We start from the raw sequence: 14,715 nt of genomic DNA on the forward strand, positions 1-14,715 counted from the left end.
CTTTTTTTCTTCTATCATTCTAACTAAAGGTTTGTCAGTTTATTGATCACTTCAAAGAACCAACTTTGTGTTTATGTGAACTTGTCTATTTTTGTTTTCTTTTTCATTGATTTCTACTCTTATTATTATTGTTGCTTCTTATTGCTTTGGGTTTAATTTGCCCTTCCTTTTCTAGTTAAGATTGAATCTTAGGTTATTGATTTGATGTCTTTCTTCTTTTCTTTTCTTTTTTTTTTTTAGACAGAGTCTAGCTCTGTCGCCCAGGAGTGTAGTGGTGCAACCTCCTCCTCTCAGGCTCAAATGATTCTCATGCCTCAGCCTCCTGAGCAGCTGGGACTACAGGCATGTGCCACTGCACCCAGCTCATTTTTGTATTTTTGGTAGAGACAGGGTTTTGCCTTGTTGGCTAGGCTGGTCATGAACTCCTGGCCTCAAATGATCTGCCCACCTCCCCCTCCTAAAGCGCAGAGATTACAGGTGTGAGCCACCATGCCTGGCCTTTCTTCTCTAATATAGACATTTAAGTAGCTAAATATTTGCACATAATATACATTTACATGTAAATATAAGCATTGATTTAGCCACGTGCTTTCATTTTCATTCAGTTCAAAATACTTTTTAATTTTCCTTGTAATTTCTTTTTTGATCCATGGGTTTTTAAAAGCCTGTTGTTCAGTTTCCAAATAATGTAGATTCCCATGTTTCCTTCTGTAAAGTTTGAATTTAATTCCACTGTTGTTAAAGAAATATATTTTTTATGACTTTGGTCCTTTTTCATTTATTTATATGATTATTTTATATTTAATTTTTACATTACCTTCCAGTGAACCTTTTTCATTTATTCTGTTTGTCTCTCTATTTATCTATCTACCTGCCTACCTACCTACCTACTTTCCTATCTCTTTCTTTTGAGACAGGGTCTTGCTCTGTCACTCACAGTAGAGTGCAGTGCCACAGTCATGGCTCACTGTAGCCTCAACCTCCTGGCCTCAAGTGATCCTCCTGCCTCAGCCTCCCAAGTCGTTGGACCATCACCCCAGATAATTTTTAAATTTTTTGAAGAGATGGGGTTTTGCCATGTTGCCCAGGCTGGTCTGGAACTCCTGGGCTCAAGCAGTCCTCCTGTCTTGGCCTCCCAAAGTGCAAGCATCACAGGTATGAGCCACCATGCCCAGCCCGTTTTCATTTATTGAGTTTTGTTTTATGTTCAGGCTTAGGGATCAGGAAACTTTTTTTTAAGGATATATATAGTATTTTGTGCTTTGCAAGCTACACACAGTCTCTGTTGCATACTCTTTGTTGTTGTCGTCTTAACCCTTTAGAAACCATTCTTAGTTCACATGCCATACAAAAACAGGCCACAGGCAAGATTGGCCCATGGGCCATCATAGTTTATTGATCTCTGGCTTAACTTCATGGATGAATATTCCTTGTATACTCATAAAGAACATGTATTTTGCTGTCATTGGGTAGAATGTTCTATAAATATCAGTTGGGCCAAGTTGGTTGATAGTGCCGTTCAAGCCTTCTATATCTTTGCCAGTTTTCTAATTGTTCTATCCATTATTGAGAGTGCAGTATTCAACTTTCAAACTATTTCTGTTGAATTGTCTATTTTTCCCTTTAATTCTGTCAGTTTTTTCTTTATGTATTTTGGGGCTCTATTGTTAGTTGTGCATATGTTTATAATTGTAATATCTTCCTGATGAATGAACTTCTTTTGTCATTATAAAATGTGCCATTTTTTGTCTTAAACTCTTTAAAAAAAAAAAAAAAAAGAGACAGGGTTTTGCCATGTTGCCCAGGCTGGTCTTAAATTCCTGAGCTGAAGTGATCTACCTGCCTCGGCCTCCCAAAATGTTGGAATTATAGGCATGAGCCACTGCATCTGGCCTTAAACTCTCTTTTGCCTGATATTAATGTAGCCACTCTAGCTTGCATATTGTTTGCATGGTATGTGTATATGTGTGTGTATGTGTGTATATATGTTATTTTTTTTTTCATATGAAGTCTCACTCTGTCACCCAGGCTGGAGTGCAGTGGCACAGTCTAGGCTCACTGCAACCTCCACCTCCCAGGTTCAACTGATTCTCCTGCCTCAGCCTCTCAAGTAGCTGGGATTACAGGCGCCCACCACCACACCCAGCTCATTTTCATATTTTTAGTAGAGCCAGGGTTTCACCATGTTGGTCAGGCTGGTCTCAAACTCCTGACTTCAGGTGATACACCCTCCTTGACCTCCCAAAGTGCTGAGATTACAGACGTGAGCCATAACGCTTGGCCATCTTTTTTTATCATTAAACTTGGAACCGATGCATTTTCAATCTAAAATGTTTCCCTTGTGGACAGCATATAGTCAGATCTTTTAAAATTCAGTCTGACAATCTTTGCCTTTTGATTGGAATATCTTAATATACATACATTTAATGTAATTATTACTGTGCTTGGAATTAGGCCTGCCATTTTGCTGTTTGTTTTCTGTATGTCTCATTTCTTTTTGTGGGGAGCGGGGGCAGGGTCTTACTCTGTCAGAGTCTGAAGTCCAGTGTCATGATCACGGCTTACTGCAGCCTCAAATTCCTGGGCTCAGCTGTCCTCCCATCTCAACCTTCTGAGTAGCTGGGACTACAGTTGTATGATACCACACTTTCAGGTAATCCTCCTGCCTTGGCCTCTCCAAGTGCTGAGATTACAGGTGTGAGCCACCGTACCCAACCCTTTTTGTTATTCTGTTTCTTTTCTACTGCCTTGTTTTGGGTTAAATAATATTTTCTAGTGAACCATTTCAGTTCCTTTGTTGGTTTTCTTATTTTTTTTATTTTCTTAGGCTAGGCTTAGTGACTAATGCCTGTAATCTCAGTACTTTGGGAGGCTGAGGAGGGAGGCTCACTTGAGGCCAGGAGTTTTGGACCAGTCTAGGCAACATAGCAAGACCTCATCTCTTTAAAATAAAAAGAAAGAAAGAAAGGAAAAAAAAAAGAATTAGGAGGGTGTGTTGGTACACACCTGTAGTCCTAGCTACTCAGTAGGATTATGTCTTTTTTTTTTTAGGCAGGATTTTACTCCTGTTGCCCAGCCTGGAGTGCAGTGGTGTAATCTGGGCTCACTCCAACCTCTGCCTCCCCGTTTCAAGCATTTCTCCTGCATTAGTCTCCGAAGTAGCTGGGACTTCAGGCACATGCCACCAAGCCTGGCTAAATTTTTGTACTTTTTGTAGAGACAGACTTTTGCCATTTTACCCAGGCTGGTCTCAAACTCCTGAGCTCAAGCAATCTGCCTGCTTTTGCCTCCCAAAATGCTGGGATTACAGGCATGAGCCACTGTCCCTGACCACATATTTATATATTACACTGGTTTTATAATTATTGTTTTATGTAATTGTCTTTTTTGTTTGTTTGTTTGAGATGGAATTTTGCTCTTGTTGCCCAGGCTAGAGTGCAGTGGTGAAATCTCAGCTTACTGCAACCTCCACCTCCCTGGTTCAAACAATTCTCCTGCCTCAGCATCCTGATTAGCTGGGATTACAGGTGCCTGCTACCACGCCAGCCTATTTTTTTGTATTTTTAGTAGAGATGGGGTTTCACCATGTTGGCCAGGCTGGTCTCAAACTCCTGGCCTCAAGTGATCTGCCTGTCTCGGCCTCCCAAAGTGCTGGTAAAGCGTGAGGCACCATGCACCCGGCCTATGTAATTGTCTTTTAAATTAGTTGAGAGAAGAAAAGAGACAAATACTTATTAACGTTTTTATATATCTTTATGAGTATTCTTAATTTCTTCATGTGGACTTCAGTGGTACCATGTTCTTTTAGCCTGAAGGAGTTCTTTAATATTTCTTTTGGGCAGGACTGCTAACAGCAGACTTCCTCAGTCTTTGGTTTTCTGAGAATATCATCTTTATTTCACCTTTATTTTGAAGGATAGTTTTGCTAGATACAGAATTCTTGGTTGATAGGTTTTTTTCTCCTGTTGGTACTTTGAATATGTGTCATCCCACTGACTTCTGACCTTCTTGGTTTCTAATCAGTCATTTTTCTCTTGCTGCTTTAAAGATTTTCTGTTTCTCTCACCTTTGACAGTTTGATTATGATATGTTTGGGTGTGCAATTCTTTATGTTTTTCCTAGTTAGAAGTTTGAGCTTCCTAGATGTGTTGACTAGTGTTTTTCATAAAATTTGGGAAGTTTTTTACCATTATTTCTTCAAACATTTTTTTCTGTTCCTCTCCTCTCTTATACGCTTGAAGAATTTTAATATGGGGTGGTGTCAGAGTTCAGTTTATATTTTATAAAGCAGGGGAGAATAGGTAAGAAGAATGAGTTAAAAAAAGGTTATTAGTTGACGAAAGTACTGGTGGAAGCAGGTAGCAGAAGTAAATGTCCTGCAGGTTCCTGGGTGGCTTGTTTAACTGGATGATGCAGCTAAAAGTGGGAAAGACTGAAGAATGAAATAGGGTGACAAATTACATAACAGTCTCCATTCTTAGTAGATCATAATTTCATCCCAAACTGATGCAGGGACTTGATTTCAGTTCTTACTTATTTTAAAGTCATAGTCAAATAGCACTTAATAACTACATGCATATGATGTTAATAATTAACTGTTGCATAGATGCATAAAAAAGGTATTTACTACATACAGGTTGAATGAATCAGTGTGTTTCTTGGACATAAGACATTACCCTGTCTCAGGATTTTTTTTAAAAAAAAAATTGCTTTATTGGTATACAGTTAACACACCATACAGTTCATTCACTTAAAGTAGACAGTTTTAAGATGATATTTATTGCACAACCATCACCATAATCTTTTTGTTTGAAATAGTCTCGCTCTGTCACCCAGGCTGGAGTGCAGCAGTGTGGCTCACTGCAACCTCTGCTTCCTGGGTTCAAGTGACTCTCATGCCTCAGCCTCCTGAATAGCTGGGATTACAGGCATGTGCCACCATACCCAGCTAATTTTTGTATTTCTAGTAGGCACGGTGTTTTGCCATGTTGGGCAGGCTGGCCTCGAACTCCTAGCCTCAAGAAATCTGTCCACCTTCACCTTCCAAAGTGCTGGGATTACAGGCGTGAACCACCAGGCTCTAGTGAATAATCTAATTTTGGAATATTCTTTTCCCCAAAAAAGAACCCCCAAAAGAAGTCCCCATTAGCACTCCTTTCCTTCCCTCGACTCCTATCCTAAGGTTGCCTAAGGCAACCACTAATCTACTTTCTGTCTCTATAATTTGCCTATTCTGACATTGGAATCATACAGTCTATGACTAGTTTCTTTCACATAGCATAATGTTTTCAAGATGCATTCTTAAAGCATATACCAGTACTTCATTTCTTCTTATTGCCAAATAATACACCATTGTGTGGTTATATCATTTTATTTATTCATTGGTCAGTTAAACGTTTTAGATTGTTTCCCCTTTTTGGCTCTTTTAAATGACTAATGCTACTATGAACAGTCATATACAAATTTTTATGTGGACCCGTGTTTTTGTATCTCTTGGGTATATACCTAAGACTGGAAATTATGGGAAATATGGTAACTATGTTTAACTTTTTGAGGAATCACCAGACTGTTTTCCAAAATGGCTACCCCATTTTACATTTCCATTACCAGTGTATCAGGGTTTCAATTTCTCCATATCCTCATCAATACTTGTTACTGTGTTTTTAATTCTAGCCATCCTTGTAGGTATGAAGTGGTATATCATTGTGGTTTTGATTCACATTTCCTGTGACTAGGGAGGTTGTGTATATTTCCATGTGCTTATTATCCAGTTGTATATATCTTCTTGATAAATGTCAATTTAGATCCTCTGCCCGTGTTTTAGTTGGGTTGTCTTTTTCTTACCAAAGTTTAAGAGTTTTTATAGTCTAGATACAAGTCCTTTATTAGATACATGATTTGCAAATAGTTTCCCATTCTGTATGTTATTTTTTTCATTTTCTTATTGGTATCATTTGAAATACAAGAATTTAAAATTTTAATATCACCTAGTTTATTTTTTCTTTTGTTGCTTATGCTTTGATCTCATTATCACCATTGTCTAACCAAAGGTCATGAAAATTTACTCCTGTGTTTTCTTCTAAGAGTTTTATAGTTTTACCTCTTAAATATGGGACTATGATCAGTTTTTGTTAATTTTTATATATGGTGTGAGGAAAGGAGATCCAACTTTATTCTTTTGATGCTAGAGATCCAGTTATCCCATCACCATTTGTTAAAAAAGACTCTTCTTTCCCCCATTGAATTGTCTTGCATCCCTTTCCAAGATTAATTGACTATAAATCTATGGTTGTATTTCTGGACTGTCAGTTCACTTCCATTTATGTATATGTCTGTCCTTATGCTAGCGCCACATGGTCTTGATTATTGTAGGTTTGAAATAAGTTTTGAAATCAGAAAATGTGGATCCTCCAAGTTTTGTTCTTTTTCTTCCTTTTTTTTTTTTTTTTTGAGACAGTGTGTTGCTCTGTTGCCCAGGCTGGAGTGCAGTGGCACAATCTCAGCTTACTGCAACGTCTGCCTCCCGGGTTCAAGCAATTCATCTGCCTCAGCCTCCCAAGTAGCTCAGAAATTACAGGTGCCTGCCACCACGCCCAGCTAATTTTTATATTTTTAGTAGAGACAGGGTTTCACCATGTTGGCCAGGCTGGTCTCAAACTCCTGACCTCATGATCTGCCTGCCTCTACCTCCCAAAGTGCTGGGATTACAGGCATGAGCCACCGCACCCAGCTTGTTCTTTTTCAATACTGTTTTGGCTATTCTGGGTCCTTTGCCTTTCTGTATGATTTATTTGTTTTATTATTATTATTCTTTTTGAGACAGAGTCTTTGTCACCCAGGCTGGAGTGCAGTAGTACAATCTTGGCTCACTCACTACAAACTTCGCCTCCAAGGCTCAAGTGATTTTCATGCTTCAGCCTCCTAGGTAGCTGGGATTACAAGTATACACCACCAAACCTGGCTAATTTTTTTTGTTTTTTGTTTTGGAGACGGAGTGCTCTGTTGCCCAGGCTGGAGTACATGGTGCAATGTCAACTCACTGAAACCTCCGCCTCCTGGGTTTGAGCAATTCTTCTGCCTCAGCCTCCTGAGTAGCTGAGATTACAGGCATGCACCACCATGCTTGGCTAATTTTTGTATTTTTAGTAGGGTCAGGGTTTCACCAGGCTGGTCTCGAACTCCTGACCTCAGGTGATCTGCCCGCCTTGGCCTCCCAAAGTGCTGAGATTACAGGCGTGAGCCGCCGTGCCTGGCATAATTTTTGAATTTTTAATAGAGATGGGATTTTGTCATCTTAGCCAGCCTGATCTCTTAACCACTGGCTTCAAGTGATCTGCCTGCTTCAGCATCCCAAAGTGCTGGGATTACAGGTGTGTGCCACTGTGCCTGGCCTGTTCATCCAAATTTGAATCTCTCATTTATACTTCAATTCGAATCAAAACTAAGATGCATGTGATAATCATGCCAGTTAAAAAGTTTAAATTTGAGGCCGAGCACAGTGGCTTATGCTTATAATCCTAGCATTTTGGGAAGCTGAGACGGGTGGATTGCTTGAGCCCAAGAGTTCGAGACCAGCCTGGGCAACATGGTGAAACCCCGTCTCTACAAAAAATACAAAAATTAGCTGGGTGTGGTGGCGGGAGCCTGTAGTCCTAGCTACTAAGGAGGGTGAAATAGAAGGATCACCTCAGCCTGGTAGGTTGAGAATGTGGTGGGCCATGATCATGCCACTGCACTTCAGCTTGAGTGACAGAGTGAGACTCTGTCTCAAAGAAAAAAAAAGTTCAAATTCGAAATGGGTAGCTCTTGATTCACAAATATTAATACAAATGTCTTTGCAAAAGGATTGGATTTATTATTTTGACAAAGATAATAGTTTTATTTATAAGGAATAATTCTTTCATGTTGGAACTTTTGTATGTGTAATTTTTTTTAAGAATATTTGCCTTCCTAGCCTAGCATATATGTTGACGTTGCAAGTGATAAAGAAATTATATTGAGTGTAAGGGAAATGTTAATGTTGTTCTGCTTTATTTATTTAGCGGAAGATCCATCCAAAAGCTATGTGAAATTACGAGATTTTGTGCTTGTGAAGCTTTGTCAAGATTTGCCCTGTTTTTCCCGGGAAAAGTTAATGCAAGGATTCAGTGAAGATATGGTGATAGAGGCACAACAGAAGTTCAAAATAAATAAGGTATTAATATTTTGTAGGAGGAAAACAGATTTAAATTACAAACAAATTTAAAAAAGAATACACGTGTGGGAAGCAGAAATGGTAACAGTACAGGCTCTGAAGCCAAATTGCCTGGATTCAGATCTAGCTCGACGACTTGCTGTGTGATTCATGGCAATTTAATTTACCTCTTTGTGCCTCAGTTTCTTCATTAATAAAATGGGAAGATAATAGGTGTTATTGCCATATTAAACATAGTAAGCAGAAGAAAGATGGATAATAGGATCTTATCTTTGGTCTTTAAAGTACTTGTACCACTGGGGACATTATTGATGGGAAGAGGGGTTGAAGTAAAACACGTATGTCATCTAATATACTTCTGTGTATTTATTTAAATTTTAAAGTGGCAAATGTCTTAAGATAGGTGCAGAAAAAATAATATGGAAGTTCAGAGAAGGGAGTTTATTACATTTATGTAAGCAAGAAAATCAGTGGTTATTTCATAGAAAGGGTGGCATTTCATGTAAACCTTGACGAATGTATAGGATTTGAATTATGAAAGTATGTGGGAGGCTGGGCGCAGTGGCTAACACCTGTAATACCAGCACTTCGGGAGGTCGAGGCGGGCGGATCACAAGGTCAGGAGTTCAAGACCAGCCTGGCCAATATGGTGAAACCCTGTCTCCACTAAAAATACAAAAATTAGCCGGGCATGGTGGCATATGCCTGTAGTCCCAGCTACTCTGGAGGCTGAGGCAGGAGAATTGCTTGAACCTAGGAGGCGGAGGTGACAGTAAGCCGAGACTGCCACTGCACTCCAGCCTGGGTAACAGAGTAAAACTCCATCCCCCACCCGCCTAAAAAAAGAAAGAATGAAAGTATGTGAGATGGGCCGGGCATGGGCGGATCACAAGGTCAGAAGATCAAGACCATCCTGGCTAACACAGTGAAACCCCATCTCTACTAAAAATACAAAAAATTAGCTAGGCATGGGGGCACTTGCCTGTAGTCCCAGCTACTCGGGAGGCTGAGGCAGGAGAATTGCTTGAACCTGGAAGGGAGAGGTTGCAGTGAGCCTAGATCGCACCACTGCACTCCAGCCCGGGCAACAGAACAAGACTCTGTCTCAAAAAAAAATAAAGTATGTGGGATGAAGGGTATTTCAGTAATGACCAGCATTTAATACTATTGACCACCCTTCCTCCCTTGGCTTCTAAACTACCATAGTTCCTGGCTTTTTACCTACCACTCTGATTGTCTTTCTTGAAATACTTTGACTTCTCCTCTTTTATATGCTTCTAAATGTAACTTCCCCAGAATTCCTTTTTCCTCATTTCTTTTTATTCTAGTTATTCTACCTGGGAGATTTCATCTAAATCTCCAATCCAGATTTCTCCTCCTGAGTTTCAAAACTATAATCAAAAAGTTGCTGGTCACATTCAGACAACTCAATTTGAACTATATTTCATTTTTCTCCTGCATTAAAACATGGTAGTTGTTTCTTAGCTCTAAGGTAACATATATATTTTAGAAGTAATTAATATCTCTAGAATGTATTAAGTCTGTATTAGAAATTTGTTTAATAGCTCAGCTTTTAAAAGAAATACATATGAAGATGTATTTTTTTAATGATGGTTTTTTTTTTTTTTTTTTTTTTTTTTTTTGAGATGGAGTCTCACACTGTCACTCTCACACTGCCTCTAGTGCAGTGGTACAATCTCGGCTCATTGCAGTCTCCACCTCCTAGGTTCAGGCAATTCTCCTGCCTCAGCCTCCCGAGTAGCTGGGACTATAGGCATGTGCTACCACGCCCAGCTGATTTTTTTGTATTTTTAGTAGAGACGGGGCTTCACCGTGTTGGCCAGCATGGTCTCGATCTCCTGACCTCATGATCCTCCTGCCTCAGCCTCCCAAAGTGCTGGGATTACAGGCGTGAGCCACCGCACCTGGCCGCCCTGTCTGCTTTTTAACTGTCACTGTACTACCAGATTTCTGACCAACCTCCTTTTATCACTGTATATGCTTTCCCCAGGTGACCTTAACCAACCTTATGGTTTTAACTGTTACCTATATACTGACATTGTTTAAATCCTTCCCCTTAGACTAAAATTTTCTTCAGATTTTCTATTTGCTGCTGCCTCCCAAATCTCTCCTAGGCTGTGAAAACTCACATTTTCACATCCTCCTCTAAGTCAGTTTTTCTTCTTATATGTTTCTAGTGTCCTTGTCCCCTTAGTTGTCTTCCTTTTGCTGTTCCAGTTCATGCCCTCATCATTTTTTATCTGATGTAATAGCTCAGCTTCTTGATTGGTCTCTCTGCCCTTCTTTTTGCTACCATTTCTATGAAGCTGAAAGAGTGACTTACTTAAAACTCCAATTTGTGCATGTTGCTTACTCTCCCATTTAAAATCTGTCACCGAGGCTTGGGCAGTGGCTCATGCCAGTAATTCTTACACTTTGGGAGGCTGAGGCAGGAGGATTGCTTGAAGCTGGGAGTTGAAGACCAGCCTAGGGAACAAAGTGAGACCCTGTCTCTACAAAACAAAAAAAAATTAGCTGAGTATGGTGGTGTATGCTCATGGTCCCAGCTGCTCAGGAGGCTGAGGTGGGAGGATAGCTTGAGCCTAGGAGGTTGAGACTGAATTGAACTATGCTTGTGCCACATTAAATTATCCATACCATAATCATTTGTATTACCCACTAGACTGCTTGAAGGCAACGACTTTTATTGCCTTTCCTTTGGTATCTAGCACAATTCCTTGCACATGGCAGATATTAAATATATCCTGTGTTCTTTTGGGAAAGTGTCATTATTTTTACTTTGAAAATGTTCACATTTTTCTTTTGTTTCATTTATTAGCGACATGCTAGAAGGGTTTATGAAATTCTTCGACTACTGGTAACTGACATGAGTGATGTTGAACAATACAGAAACTATAGATTGGATATTAAAAGAAGACTAATTAGCCCATATAAGGTAGGACTTTCAAGAATCTTCAACATTATTCTTTTCACTGTTTAAAACAGAAGAAAAGCTACCAAATGCCAGTGTATGGGAGAGTCCAAGTCATTTTATAAAATTAACTTTTACAAAAGTAGAAATATTCTTCCAGTTATTTATAAAAATAATCACTCATGGCCGGGCGTAGTGGTCCACACCTGTAATCCCAGCACTTTGGGAGGCTGAGGCAGGTGGATCACCTGAGGTCAGGAGTTCAAGACCAGCCTGGCCAACATGGTGAAACCCCGACTCCACTAAAAATAAAAAAATGAGCCGGGTGTGGTGGCAAGTACCTGTAATCCCAGCTACTCAGGAGGCTGAGGCAGGACAATTGCTTAAACCCAGGAAGCAGAAGTTGCAGTGAGCAGACAATAGCAAAACTCCATCTCAAAAAAAAAAATTATCACTCATAATTTTCCAATATAAGTTATACATATGTTTCACTCATTTAAAAACTTTTCCGAGTGGTGGCTCACGCCTGCAATCCTAGCACTTTGGGGGGCCCAGGTGGGTGGATCACTTGAAGTCAGGAGTTCGAGACCAACCTGACCAATATGGTGAAACTTCATCTCTACTAAAAATACAAAAATAGCTGGGCATCGTAGGGTGTGCCTGTAATCCCAGCTATTTGGGAGGCTGAGACATGAGAATCGCTTGAACCCGAGACGTGGAGGTTGCAGTGAGCTGAGATTATGCCACTGCACTCCAGCTTGGGTGACAGAGTGAAACTGTGTCTCAATCAAACTTATCCCAAGGATAATCTACCATGGTTAGCTTTTCTTTGATTTGTATGCATATTTTAAAAATCTGAATGCCTAGGCTCTTCCCTAATAAATTTTCGTTTTTCCCAAGTTTCTTATCTTCTCAGTTGTTATACATATTCTTTTTTCTCTCATCCCATATAAAAGCAAAGTTACATATATATTCTCTTTTTCTTTGCTTTCTTCATAAATAATAGCCTTTGTTGCTATTTATTAATAAAATCTCTATACTTTACCATAGCTGAAATCATGTTAGTACTATTATATTTTTAAACATTTTTCTTGCCCTTTTTTCCCACTTCTTAGTCATCTTCCATATTTTCCCACCTAAATTAAGTTGGCCTTACCATTTGGACATTGTCAGGATGGATATCATTCATTCCACCTTGTGTGAATGAAAATTTGCTATCTAGGCCGGGTGTGGTGGCTCACGCCTGTAATCTCAACATTTTGGGAGGCCCAGGCGGGTGGATCACGAGGTCAAGAGATCGAGACCATCCTGGTCAACATGGTGAAACCCCGTCTCCTAAAAAAATACAAAAAATTAGCTGGGCATGGTGGCGCGTGCCTGTAATCCCAGCTACTCAGGAGGCTGAGGCAGGAGAATTGCCTGAACCCAGGAGGCGGAGGTTGCAGTGAGCCGAGATCGCGCCATTGCACTCCAGCCTGGGTAACAAGAGCGAAACTCCGTCTCAAAAAAATATATATATATATATATAAATTAGTTGGGTGTGGTGGCAGGTGCCTATAATCCCAGCTAACTCGGGAGGCTGAGGCAGGAGAATTGCTTGAACCTGGGAGGCGGAGGTTGCAGTCAGCCAAGATTGCACCACTGCACTTCATTTTACGCAACAGCAGACTCCAACTCAAAAAAAAAAAAAAAAGAAAAGAAAATTTGCTAACTAGTTGCAGCTGAGTAGTGAGCTGATTGGCAGAATACTTAATTTATTAACAAGTAATTACTGAGTATAATTGCTCAATGTTGAAATGTTCCTACATTTATATATACTATACCTATAAGGTTATATACAGCACAATAGCTGGGACAGAAACGACCAAGTTGAATCTTCGTTAAAATTTGATGAAAGTAAATTAAATAACTACATCAAGTACATGTAGTTTTGGCTTTCCTTTGTAAATTTAAAGAAAATTTAAGTTTTGTTTGCCATGGATTCTGCTTTGTAGAACCAGTCTTGAATGCCGATGGTTTATTGGCTCACACTACTTGCTGAATCCCAACTCTTTTTTCTTCATAGCATCTTTTTACTTTCCAGTGCAATTATATTTCCTAATTTGTCTTTGTAATTCTGTTCAGTATTATCACATTCTGAATATAAAAGTAATTATTTGCCTATAACTAAATCATTTTATCTTGAATTCATACATAGATGTATCAGTAGTTCCTCATAGTGTCATTTCATTGCAGTTTAATGGATTTTCTATTTTACAGATCATCTGCATAGAACAGGTTGTAATAAATTATAATGGTCTCCTCAAAAATTATCCAAAGTAGCGTTTTATTATTTGATGTTACCCATTCAGAAACATCAGAAAATGGGTAGAAATGGTACTTTCCAAAGGTTTTGATCTTTAAGTAATATTTGTTAGCTAGAAAATATCTTAATGATAAAATTTGGGCACAGAACAATATAAATAGATGGCAACATTTAAGAGTATTAAGACTTTTACTAAAGTAAAATAATTTATTGAATTATATGTTTTAGATATTAATGTGACATTTTATATAAAATATAACAAATGAAAGATGATAGAAATTATGAGTACAAATAGTAGTCACACAGTTCATGCCAAATAATGGGAATTAAAGAATAATTCTTTTTTATATTAAGTACCTTTATCTGTCCAGCCAGTTCACCTGTCTAAAAGGCCAAAACTGGGCTGGGCATGGTGGCTCATACCTGTAATCCCAACATTTTGGGAGGTCGAGGTGGGTGGATTGCTTGAGCCCAGGAGTTCGAGACCAGCCTGGGCAACATGGTGAAACCTGGTCTCTACTAGAAACACAAAAATTAGCTGGGCATGGTGATGCACACCTTTAATTCCAGCTACTTAGGAGGCTGAGGCAGGAGAATCGCTTGAACCCAGGAGGCAGAGGTTGCAGTGTGCTGAGATCATGCCACTGTACTCCAGCCTGAGTAACAACAGAGTGAGACTCCCTCTCAAAAAAAATAATAAAAAATATAAAAGGCCAGAACTGGTTATTAAACCCTTCAGGTTCTTAACAGCCAAATGGGTATCACCAGTCTTGCACTAAAGCCATAAACAAATTACAAATGTTATGATTGGGCAGCAATTTAGAAAAATAACTTATATTCCTCTCATATCTCACACTACAATAATTTCCTAATGCATTGCCCTTTAGTTCCTGAACTGTTTCCTTAAATTAGATGCATGTATTTAGGGCAGTCATGCCTTTGGCAGAAATAACAAATTTTACAGCATACAGGATTGAAAAATAAGGAATGTAAAGAATGTACTGTCTTTCCAGGCCTTAGGAGCAATAAATCTGAATTTTTACCAGTTCTCTCTCTACCACTAATATTCAAAGTGTGGTCAGTAGATTGGCAACATTAACATCACCTGATCAGAAATGCAGAATCTCAGACTCCAGGTGCTCTCCATGCACATTCACATTTGAGAGGCACTGCTTTCAAGGGCTACTTAGGGCACATTATTTAGCTCTTCTAGCCCTCTTTTTTTCCCTCCATCTAATCCCTATCTCATGTAGAGTTGTTAGGATTATATGAGTTAATATATGT

General features: G+C 39.2%; 2 protein-coding genes across 6 annotated transcripts in view; one reads left to right on the forward strand and one right to left on the reverse strand.

The window, feature by feature from the left end:
- SLC25A12 (solute carrier family 25 member 12) overlaps nucleotides 1-14,715 on the reverse strand; it is a 220,230-nt gene that overhangs the window by 186,128 nt on the left and 19,387 nt on the right. The gene's annotated exons all lie outside the window — the stretch shown is intronic.
- Nucleotides 1-14,715, forward strand: part of HAT1 (histone acetyltransferase 1) — a 69,910-nt gene that overhangs the window by 53,494 nt on the left and 1,701 nt on the right. For 4 of the 5 annotated variants that reach the window (XM_064373388.1, XM_064373389.1, XM_064373390.1 and 1 more), the window contains 2 exons: nucleotides 8,043-8,194; nucleotides 11,034-11,150. In XM_064373388.1, coding sequence (XP_064229458.1) covers nucleotides 8,043-8,194; nucleotides 11,034-11,150 — 269 coding nt within the window. The remainder of the gene's footprint in view (nucleotides 1-8,042; nucleotides 8,195-11,033; nucleotides 11,151-14,715) is intronic. The other variant, XM_064373392.1, reaches the window with a different exon arrangement.

Source organism: Aotus nancymaae, unplaced genomic scaffold (genome assembly GCF_030222135.1).
Source record: "Aotus nancymaae isolate 86718 unplaced genomic scaffold, 86718_ANA_hifiasm-v0.15.2.pri h1tg000008l, whole genome shotgun sequence".
NCBI classification, from domain to species: domain Eukaryota; kingdom Metazoa; phylum Chordata; class Mammalia; order Primates; family Aotidae; genus Aotus; species Aotus nancymaae.